Raw genomic sequence first — 11,970 nt, forward strand, 5'->3', positions numbered from 1 at the left:
AAAAAAAAACGCTTCTAAAAATCTTTATTTTACACTTTCGCTTGTTTACTTGTTCTTGGCAGTGTTCTTCCTGCGCTTCCTTCCTGCGCGAGTCCGTTTGATGTGGTTCCTTGTTTGTCATGCAAAGGAGAGGTCTGTCTCACAGGCGTGAAATAGACCTTATTTGATTTCGCTATTGCGGATTTACGCGTTTTTATGGCGAACGGTTGGCATTATTCACATTTACCCTAGTGAAGGTAGCCCCCCCCCCCCCCCCCCCCCCGAAACATAATCAAGGGTACGTGCCTGACGTGAGATAATTCAGAAGATGGGCGAGCTTAGTTAATTCGAATGACTTTACAAGCGGATTATTATTGGCTAATTATTTCTGCAGTGACCACCTCGGCTGAATCCTGGACGCCTTTGTTTCAACAGCTCTCATCTCACAAACGGTTATTAAATAAATTAGCTCCTAGCATTCCTCGCCATTTACTAAGAAAGCGAAATGTATTCACTCTTCTCAGCAGTTACTCTAGCGTGTTGTCTCGACCGGCCGACAAGGTCTGCTAGAGAAATCTCAGCGTAATTGATGCCAGTCTTACGTGACACCGCCGAGGGCGTAACTGCCTCTTCAATAAAGGAGGAAGAAGGCACAGCCATTGCGTCCCATTTTTTTCTTTGACATAATAAAAAGAACTTATAAACTTTTGGTGCAATCCGGCATCCACGCACTAATCGCGACCGTGTGGATGAGGTCGGCACAATCTTCTGCAGCTGATTCCCGGACCTTATTAGCAGCTGCCGCCGAACGCCTGGCAGGCGCGTGGTGGCGGTGCTAAGCAGCTGTGCAGCCAGAAGCCGACGAAGACGGTTGACCTTGGCCTGGGGCGCCGTCTGCAAAGCCTTGTGTCTCCCTGATTCCACCCTGGTCGAACGACCACGTACCCGCAGACGAGTCGTCGTCCAGGACCGTAGGGTATAGCTGATTATCAAGTACTGTTAGGGTATTCGGTGTTTCAGGCTGTTTGAAATGAGCGAGCTGCCGTTGAGTGAGTGGTGGGCATGGCGTGTTCTCTGTTCGGCGCACGCTTTGGTGGTGGCAGAGGACCTGGGAACCGGTGCACGTTGCAGGGACGCGAAGCCGAGCGAGCCGATGCCGCGACAGTGGCCGACGCCCAAGCGGCATTCTCTGACCAGCGCCCGAATCGCTGCCACGGGCAGCGCTGGTTGCACGTTGTTCCTTGCTTTGCGGCGGCGGCGGCGGATGTTGCTGCTGCTGGAACTCCGGCGTGCCTCGACTCTGGGCCACGGCCGTGGAAATCCACGGCTGCTGCTGCTCGTCCCCGGAAGTGCCATTCTTGAGCTTGCTGGCAATCGCCTTGGCCCTGCGCGCCTGCCTCTTGCACCGCTGGGCCTCACGCGGATTGTACACGTATCCCGGATACTTCCTTCTGTGGACGGCGGCAGCTGCGACCACCTTGCGCTGGCGAGGCTCCTTGTCGGCGACGCTGAGAGAACCCCACAGCTTGCCCGGGCGGCTGCTCACGCGCTGGTTGTTCTCGTTCTCGGCGGCCACCGATCGCTTCTTTTCACGCGCGAACAGCATCGAGGCGTTTGGAGGCCGCGGAATGCGCGATCGCAGCTGGTAACTGTGGTGGACCTCGCTGCTCGACAATGCAACCCCCACGCCGGGATCGGAGGCCTAGGCAGGCACCGCCGTCGCCGCTTCTGCTTCTTCCGCCGTGACCAGAGGCGCGCAATGCTCCGCAGGCGCGTGCGGTTGGTCGTCTGCCGAAGCGAAGCTGACGACGACGGCTGACCTTTACCGGGGTCGTCGTCTGCAGCGCCCAGGGAGTCCAAAGTTGTAACTGTCCGAGGATCCGACCGGGCCGAACGACGAGCTACTTCTTCTTGTTCTTCTTCTACTTCTTTTTGGCTCGTGACCCGTGCCCTTTTGTGGCTCGCGAAGACAGGAGTCGATAAAGCTCACGAATTTAAATTCCACTTAAAAATTTGAGAAAGGATAAATTCGCGGGCGGTCTTTGTGACCTGGAAAAAACGTTGCACAATAAGTACGAATTTAAATTTCACTGAATCGTACGTTTCTAGAGTGCTCTACAATTTCCCCAGTTGAAGTGTTTGTCACCAAATATATGACTTGCTTAGTTGATTAACTGGGCCAATCTGGACTAATTAGTTGATTAATCTGGACCATTTAGGCAACTTATATATATACAAGAAATTGCGCGATTTGCCCCCCATAAAAGTGCCTACAACATGGTTCAGGGCGGAGATTATTGGAGGAACATAAATAATAATAATAATAATAATAATAATAATAATAATAATAATAATAATAATAACGATCACCGTATTGTCGCACAGTCAAGACCACCATCCTATTTTTACAGCCAAGCTGTCTATAGCCCGCATGCAGGTATTTGTGCGTGGCGTAACGTTGACATTAAACCATCGTCATCACTGGCTCATACCTCCAAAGCCATTGGCTCATGCCCCCGTAAGGCAGAGGCCACAAGCACGCAGCAAAGGCAAGCTTTGGAATCACGCATACAACATACAGAACGGCATACTTTTCTATAAAGAACAACCTCGACACAAACATCCGAACCCCACAAGTGATGATAACGTGTTCCTCCGCCTACGTGCAATGCGAAGCGCGTAGTGTTCCCCGCATAGTTTTTCCGGTAAAGACAACCGTTGCGCAAGCTGCCGCGGCGATGGCAGCTTGACTGTAGCATACGACGCAGCGAATGACGCAACTACACTTTCGTACGTAAGAGGAGAACCCGACTGGCGAGTGATTCGTGTTCTGACAGTGCCATGGGAAGGCCACATCTATTAGCGGCGAGAATTAGGAGTGGCGCCCTCTCGCGTGTGACGTCACGGTCAGGACGCCGCTCGCTCCGTCTCGCTCGGCGGCCGCGCGCGCTCGTTCCCTTCGTGTATGCTTGGGGCATGGGTGGCTCGAGCCGCACTTATGGAATGATACGTCGGCTTCTCTCTGCTGCCATGCCTGAACCACAGTTCCTTCTCCTAAAGCACGTGAGTCAATAAAATTTGGGGCTTGGATATCGCAAGCTATGTAGCGTTGAACGGGGCTACTGGTTTTACAATGCATATATGCGCCGTGTCTGTCCATAAATTTTGCGCAAAACGAATGTCTGCAAATTCAATAAGCGAAGCTGTGTACGATGCTTGGCTAAACACTTAACATTGCCTTAGAATTTAGCTATGACAGACATTGCATTTTACATGAAAGAAAAATCTTGGTATTTGGCGTCAGCATGTTATCCGTGTTAGAAAGACATTGCCCAGCGAAGCTGTCATCATGATTCTTATTACTCTGGTGAGTTGTTCTAGCCAAATATGGCCATTCATTAATATGTAAAAGAAAGAGTTAGACGCCATTTTTTTTATGAAAAAGTCAGCTGCTAGTTTCACCCCTCTCTGAAACAGGCCTCTAAAAAACGAATCACTCATGGTTGCTAACACGACGGCGCGTCATGTAGAGTATTTATTTATTTATTTATTTTATTTATTTATTTGCATAATAATAAGGTTACAAATGGGGATTATACATACATACAGAGGGAGGTCCCATAGTCAACAGACTGTACAGGAGACCTCCCATTACAAATGAGTAGGATATGTAAATACAAAGCAGCTATATGAAAACACAAAAGACACCATATTAAGTTAGTCACTAGCTTACGCTGTAAAACATTTAACGACACAAAGCACTTATTAATAAAATGATAACGATCACATTGTTATATTGAGTGCAAAAATTTACGAAGGTTTGATTTGAATGTGTAAAAATCAGAGGATATCTTAATATGACACGGTAATGAGTTCCAAAGTAGTGTGGCTGAAAAATTGGTAGTAAATTTACCATAATTAGTTCTAGGTTTTGGTAGTAAAGAGCTGTTGGTAGAAGCGAAACGGGTAGACGTGGAATATGGATACTGGCTGGTAGTAATTATAGGGAATGGGAGCTTTCCGTTAACAGATTTATAAACAAGTATTCCAAGTGAGTATTTATTTAGTTTCTGTAACGATAAAATGCCGTTAGATCTGAGCAATGGAGATGCTTCCGATGTGTAGCTGCTACGTGTAATGATGCGAATTGCTTGATTTTGTGTATGCTGTAGTGGAGATAAATGTGTGGGATAGGTGTTTCCCCATGATGATATGCAATAATTAATATGCGTGTGAATAAAAGCGTAGTAGAGGGAGATGAGTGTCTTCATTTTAAAGAAATTGCGAACTTTAATTAATATTTTTATTCCATATGCTGCCTGCTTTGTTAAGGATAAAACATGCTCGTCAAATTTTAGGTGTTTATCTAATATGACGCCAAGAAACAGTACACTATCAGTAGGATAAAGTGCACTGGAAGCAAAGGTTAGCGATGGATACACTGAGATATGTTTTTGTTTAGCTGAGAAGATCACGAAGTTAGATTTGGCAGTAATAATGTGTAGTCTGTTTAGTTGGCACCAGGTTACAATATTTGCCGCGTCGTGATTAAGCTTACACATCAATGAATCAATACTTTTGTCTGAGGAGAAGATGGTAGTGTCATCAGCGTAAAGGATACAATCAGAGGACTTTAGGTACTTTGGGAGGTCATTAATGTATATTAAAAACAAGAGAGGCCCTAATATAGATGCTTGTGGTACACCAATGTTAGTTGTTTTAGGGTGCGAGTAAGTGCTGGAGATTGATACAGTGTATTCTCTATTTTTCAAATAGTTACGTAGTAATTGCAGCGCCGGGCCAGTTATACCAATAGAGTCTAATTTAGCAAAAAGGATGTTATGAACAAGTGAATCGAATGCTTTAGAAAGGTCAATAAATAATGCGCCAGCGAAATTTCCAGTGTCAATTGCCTGCCGAATCTTGTCTGTTAGAAATATTAATGCTGCAAGACTAAATAATTCTCGTCGATGGGTCTCAAGACTGGCTACTGGCAACTAGAATTCAATTAGAGAGATCGCGATAAGACCGCCTTCATCACGCCAGACGTCCTCTATGAGTTTAAGGTCATGTCATTCGGACAGTGCTCAACGCCTGCAACGTTTAAGCACGTGATGGACACGGTGTCAGCAGGACTGAAGTGGTAGACCTGTCTTATTTACTTGGATGACGTCGTCGTCCTCACCGGAAATTTTGACGTTCACCTTAGGTGGCTTCCGACAGTACTAGAGACCGTGAAGTCATCAGGGATGACTCTGAAGCCGGAAGAGTGCCGCTTCGCTTACGAAGAGCTTCTGTTCCTGGGCCACGTCATCAAGAAATCTGAAGTCCTCTCCGACCGGCAGAAGACAGTTGCAATCGCAAAGTTCCTGCAGCCCGTCGAGAAGAAGGCAGTGCGCAGGTTTCTTGGCATGTGTGCCTACTCCAAAGACTTTGTCAAGGACTTTTCACGCATCGCTGAGCCGCTGACACATCTAAGTAGATGTGATGTCGAGTTCAAGTGGGAAACGCCGCAGGCCGATGTATTCCAAGAACTCAATGATGCATGCAGTTGCCACTGGTACTTGCGCACTTCGACGAGGACTGCGATACAGAAATCTGCACTGACGCTAGTAGCCTAGGCCTCGGGACCGTCCTAGACGGACTTGAACGGGTGATAACTTCTGTGCTGTCATAGTCGCTGTCAAAAGCGGACAGCAATTATTCTACGACCGAAAAGGAATGCCTCGCCATCATTTGAGCTGCAGAAAAAAAATGGCTGTGGCTTAGGTAAGGTTAAGCCCAGGATGCGAAGCATACTAGCCTTTATTTTAGTTGTTGAACCACTGTTTAGCCTGGTGAACTGCTGTTGCTTGGCTATATTTGGTTCGGCTAGACGAAGAAACAACTCATGCGTTACTGCTTCGCCTTCAAGAGTGGAACGCGACAGCGTTCCCGTCGACCCGCCAAGGGGTGTAAGACAATGGGCTACAGGGCGGCGACTACGCGCCCCGCATTGGACGCGGTGAGCGTCGAGCAAAGCAGCGTTCGGCGCGGCAACGAAATGTGCGCCTGAGCAAGAGACGCACGCCTTAGAAACAGCTCGTTTCTAAGGCAACACCGCATTCACTATAGAGGCGCTTTTGTACCGCTTTGAAGCATCGTACTCGTGGCTCAGTGGTAGCGTCTCCGTCCCACACTCCGGAGACCCTGGTTCGATTCCCACCCAGCCCGTCTTGCAAGAGTTGAGCCAAAGCCACTTCTCCTCTGTCGTGACGTCACGGTGTCACGTGATTTCAAGGCGACACCGCCGCGCCTGAGGAGCTGGGTTGAGCTCTCGTAATATGCTTCGCATAAAATTTCGCCCTTACCTATATGGGAGGGCGTTCAAAGTCATCAGCGATCATCATGCGTTGTATTGGTTAGCGAATTGAAAGGACCCTTCCGGACGCCTGTTGCGGTGGAGTCTCAGACTGCAAGAATATGATATCATTAAAATGTCCAAGTCCGGAGGAAAACACTCTGATGCCGACTGCCTGTCTCGCGCATCCTGTGGACCCGCGGCCCCAAGGTGAATAAGACGAGGACGTCTGTTTAGGTACAATAAGTGTAGACGACTTTGTGGAGCAGCAGCGAGGGGACCCGGAGCTCGGAAGCCTTGCTGAGTACTTGCAAGGCAAGACAGACTTTGTCCCGAGGGTATTTAGGCGCGAGTTGTCTTCATTTTTCTTAAGAAACGATGTCCCTCGGAAGAAAAACTTTTCGCCAGCCCGTGCAAACTACTTTTCCGTTGTGCCGCCCGCACCACTCCGGTCAGAAGTTCTGCACGCCCTGCGCAATGGTAAGACAGCTCGGCACCTCGGGTTTCATTTACTTCGCAATAATACAAGAGGAAAGGCCGCGCCTGAACGCCAACGTCGTTCGTTACGTCAAACATGCCGAAACTGCCAGGGATGCAAGACACCAGCGACATGGCAAGCGGGATTACTGCAGACGATGAGCCTCTTTGCCGACCGTTTCAGAAGATCAGGATGCATTTGTTCGGGCCCTTTCCGACGTCAACATCTGGAAACAAGTGGATCGTTGTGGCTACCGATTACCTTGCCCGCTACGCCGAAACGAAAGCTCTGTCCATAGGTAGTGCGGCCAAAGTCGCTAAATTCTTCGTCGAGAACGTTCTGCTGCGACATGGTGCCCCATAACTACACATTACGGACAGAGGGACGGCCTTTGCAGCAGAGCTCACCCAAGCCTTTCTGTAATACAGCCGGACAAGTCACAGGACGACAACTGCCTACCACCCGCAGACGAATGGTTTCACGGAGCGCCTGAACAAGTCTCTCGCCGACATGTTAGAAATGTACGTCGATGTCGAGCACAAGACGTGGGACGCGGTCCTGCCGTACGTAACATTTGCTTACAACACGTCGGTGCAAGAAACAACGCAGATTACGCCGTTCAAGCTGGTTTATGTTCGGAATCCGACGACGACTCTAGACGCCATGCTGCCGCACGTTACCGACGACGAGAATCTCGACGTCGCCACCTGTCTCCAGCGCGCCGAGGAAGCCGGACAGCTCGCCCGCCTGAGATTCAAGAACCAGCAGAGGACCGACAGCCGACACTTCAATCTTCGATGACGCGACGTCGAGTATGCTCTGCGACCGTGTTTGGGTTTGGACTCCATTACGCCGACGAGGACTTAGCGGGAAGCTGCTACGCCTCTATTACGGACCCTATCTACAAGATCATCCGACGCATTGGCGCACTGGACTATGAGGTCGTGCCAGATGACATTTCGCAATTACAGCGGCACCGCGCCCGACCTGAAGTCAACCACGTGGTCCACAATAAGCCTTTCTACGCCCGCTGACGAACTTAGGTACTTAGTTACTTAGTTTGTTATTGTTTTTTCTTTATTATGCGTGATTTTGGCTTTCGCTTTCGTGTTTCTATAGCATCGGGACGACGCTTTTTAAAAGGGGGTATTGATACGTGAACTTGTTTATCGGGTGACCGCGTGTCACCGTCTAACAAATGTTATCGCTTATCGCAGGACGCGCCTGCATGTATCTGAAGTTTCTCAAAAGTTATCGATGGTTCTAACCGCTGTCTGTTGTCACCGCACCTTGTGTAATCTGATTGCGTGTATGCGCGACGCGAATTGTGTAGCACTTTCTGAAAGACGCGCGGGCACCGGCGATTAGTATGGAACCTCCGATGACCCATGTATAAAAGCCGACGTGCCTTAAACCGCTCATCAGATTTTCGACGGTCGCCGACTGTGTTTGCCACGACCGTTGTTCTTTGAGTGCAGGTTCGCCCAATAAAATGCTACTTTCGTCATTATTTCGTCACCTGACATTATTTTTACCCTTTCAGGCGCGACAAAAATCCCGCCACTTTCTTCTACATATATTCCATTACAAAGACGGCGCCGAATAAAACAACACATGAAGAAGGGGGACACGAGACAGCGCGTAGGCACACGTGCCTACGTGCTGTCTCGTGTCCCCCTTCTTCGTGTGTTCTTTTATTCGGCGCCGTCTTTGTAATCATGCTTAACCAACTAGCCCACCAACACATGCACATTCCATTGTCGTACTCAACATTACCTTTTGGCATTTATCCTTCTCTCGAACCTCCGCCACTACACCGCTGGGAAGCGCACCGACCTGGTGTGCCCTAGTGGGATAATTGCGAAAGATTGTATTCACGGCCAAGGGCCATGCTCTACGGGCTTCCCACCTCAATATGATTTACAATCTACAAAACGCTCGAGAGAGAGGAGGTGTCTCCACACCAAGGAGGTTAAAGAGAAACGGCTGAAGTGGAGGTTAGCGCCCGTCAAGTGAAGCCGCGCCGCGTCGTCATGTTACGGGGTGCAAAAGCGCGCCAGTCGCCGCATCTTATGTGATTCGGATCGTCGTATTTTGCCATGTGCGGTGCTGTGCGGATCCCAAAATGTGCTAGCGCGCTCGGGCGTTTCTAGGAAAGTTGACGTACAAGCAGTTGACATGTTAGCGTTATGCTTCTCATTTAAATAAGGTTGCGGATTAGCACTGCCTTGCTCTAAAATAAAGGAAAATTTGATATTTAAGGCTGAAAGAAAGCGACCGCCACCAAAGTTCCGAGACCCTCTCTCCAATGAGGATGCTAAAGCACCGGCAACACTGATGATAATGAAGATAATAATGAATGCTTATGCTTGTTGCGTGCACTGCTATTTCTCATGCTACGTTCTCAGTTTCAATTGATTTTTGTTTTGAAAGCTTTCATGATTGATCAATTAATACACTGCATTAAAGAAGGCGAATAGAGGCTAATTATTCCGCGAATATTGTTTCTACTTTGCGGCAGCTGCATAATCATACTGATAAAATGGAAAAATGCCCCAGTGCTCATCCAATATGGCTCGCCTCATCACCCACAGTGTTGCATTAGAACTTGAAAATACGTTAAGCAATTCAAAACCGCTTGAAAAGTCGGCGAACAGCGCTGCGAAGCTCTCCGCAAGCTCCTTCTTTACCCGCCGTGGTTGCTCAGTGGCTATGGTGTTGGGCTGCTGAGCACGAGGTCGCGGGATCGAATCCCGGCCACGGCGGCCGCATTTCGATGGGGGCGAAATGCGAAAACACCTGTGTGCTTAGATTTAGGTGCACGTTAAAGGACCCCAGGTGGTCAAAATTTCCGCAGTCCTCCACTACCGCGTGCCTCATAATCAGAAAGTGGTTTTGGCACGTAAAACCCCAAATATTATTATTATTAGGCTGCTTCTTGTCCCTCACAAGATGGCCGCCGCCAGTTTCACCCGAGACCATAGGCCACCCCAGTAGTTTTCTTTAACCTCCTTGCTACTTTTTTTTCAGAGGCTTTAAGGCGAACTGCAGCAGCTGCTGGTGCTGATGATGATGGTGCCTTATGCGATGGCAAAAACCCACTGTGGGGGACAGGCCACAAACCGACTGCCTCGCAAACGAAGGTGCTTGTTACCACCTCGGGGTTCGCACGAGCACAGCTCGCCTCTCGCATGCCGCGTGCGCTCGTGAAGGAGTCGATCGTTGGCTGCACTTTTCTTATCTTTCTTTTTGTCTTTGCCTTGCACGTGCGCTTACTCCTCGTCTTTCTCATAGAGCGAGTTGAAGACACCATCAAGTCTTGTCTCTGAGCACTGGCATAAATGGAAGGTCCACGATCCCATTTCCATCAGCCCAATGGGTATGCGAACTGCGATGCAATCTCATTCCAGGGTGACCTTCCGAACAACCACAGGCTGTTTTGGATGGAATCACTCTTGGGCCCTTCTTTTGACTCTGGGTGAAAGGACCACTTCTATCACCTGAGTGCCTTTCTCCCGCCTTTTTTTTTACGTGCGACGGAGTGCTTGAAGCTCACTACTTCGCCTCCGCCGCGGGACTTCCCGGCATTGCACTCCCGCCGGGACAAAAGCCCCTCGTAAGGAATTCCAAAAATAGACCACTACATTCGGCTGCTTGGGTCACGTGTGATAGCTACAAGCACCGTTAGGCATTATATAAGTCAGCAGTTAGTGCGGGTTTCGCGCCCTTTTACAGCGAAGCTGTTAGCCTCTAGTTGATCTGTGGTAGCGCACGGCCAGGAGCAGTGGCTCGTGCCCCCGTAAGGGAGGTGCTTCAAGCAGTCAGCAAAGTGAAACGAATAGTGCATACATTATTTGGAATCATGCATAGACCATACAGAACAACATACGTTTCAGTAAAGAACAAGCACAAAACAATCAACTGAACCAAATAACTGATGATGAGGCACTCCTGCTAAGAATGTGAAACACGTAGCGCTCCCCTCATACGTTTTCTGGTAAAGAATGCTGTCGCGCAAGCCGCCACACCGACGGCAGCTTGCAAGGTGGGGAGCGGCCTCATGATCAGTTGAGTAACCTTCCCGGAACCCAAATTGATTTGGTGATAGGATGCAAAATTTTGATAAATAGCTTGATAAGCGTGTTACGATTAGTTTTTCGATAATTTTACTGAAGAATGAAAGTATAGCTATAGGGCGGTGATTAGCTGTTAGGCGCTTATCTCCCTTCTTGAATACAGGGATTATTTTGGCTTTCTTCAAAGAACTTGGATAGATTGCTGTTTTAAAGATAAGGTTCACAATGTGACAGAATATTTCAGATATTAGGTACGCTATCGTTTTTATGAGAGATGGGCTGAAGTTATCGAGACCAGGTCCTGTATTTTTTAAACGGGAAATGACTGTGACTATGTCTTCAGGTGTTGCGGAATGAAGGAAGAAGCTATGGGGCATACGGGGGTAAGTCTCCGTGAATGAATCTTCGCACTCTTCATTATCAGCACAGAAGGAATTAATGAAGCAGTTTGCAATGTCCAAGGGATTATCAAGGAGAAGATCCCCCGATTGCATCACAGTTATTTCAGAATTATGATTCGACCGACCTAAAAAAGAGTTTAATACTTTCCATTGCTTTCTGACATCATTACCTGCAGACTTAATTTCATTTTCATAGTACGTTCTTTTAGCCTGTTTGAGTAGTTTCCCTAGTAAGTTAGAATATTTATTATACCTTTCGTGAAGTGCTGTGTTAAATGGCTGTTTCTTTGTTTTTCTGTAAAAGGTTACCTTTCATCCTTAAGCAATTTAGCAAACTAGTGGATAACCGTGGGTTACGCGGAGCTGAAAACGTTTTTAGAGCGCAGCTCTTTGGCGTCCGTTCCTGGGTTTCGCGTCGTCGTCGGCGTTGTCGTCGGCCTCGTAACCAGCTCCGCCCCCCTTTCATCCCCCCAGCGCTAGCAGCGACCGACTGATACCGCTGGATGCCGCTGACGCCGCTAGAGAGTCAAGATAACGTGACTGCATAGAACACCGTCGCCGCCATGCAGAAAGAGGAGGAAAGGGTCCCCCCCCCCCCCCCCCCCCCTGTTCTTGTGTGGCGGATAGGGTGCTCTTCAGTTGCCGACGCGCCGGTTATTTCACGTAGGCCCCGGCACGTCGACGAATACGTGACCA

At 48.6% G+C, this 11,970-nt stretch overlaps 1 protein-coding gene across 1 annotated transcript; it reads right to left on the reverse strand.

Moving 5' to 3' along the window:
- Positions 1–638: 638 nt before the first annotated feature.
- LOC139056366 (uncharacterized) lies at positions 639–1,887 on the reverse strand. Its single transcript, XM_070534552.1, has one exon. It carries the CDS (start codon positions 1,583–1,585, stop codon positions 815–817), a length of 771 nt encoding a protein of 256 aa, XP_070390653.1. The 5' UTR covers positions 1,586–1,887; the 3' UTR covers positions 639–814.
- Between the last annotated feature and the right edge of the window lie 10,083 nt (positions 1,888–11,970).

Source organism: Dermacentor albipictus, chromosome 1 (genome assembly GCF_038994185.2).
Source record: "Dermacentor albipictus isolate Rhodes 1998 colony chromosome 1, USDA_Dalb.pri_finalv2, whole genome shotgun sequence".
Classification (NCBI taxonomy): domain Eukaryota; kingdom Metazoa; phylum Arthropoda; class Arachnida; order Ixodida; family Ixodidae; genus Dermacentor; species Dermacentor albipictus.

Bases quoted from the DNA above. Each gene is read 5' to 3' on its own strand.
- LOC139056366 (XM_070534552.1), bottom strand. From the start codon at position 1,585: ATGCTGTTCGCGCGTGAAAAGAAGCGATCGGTGGCCGCCGAGAACGAG.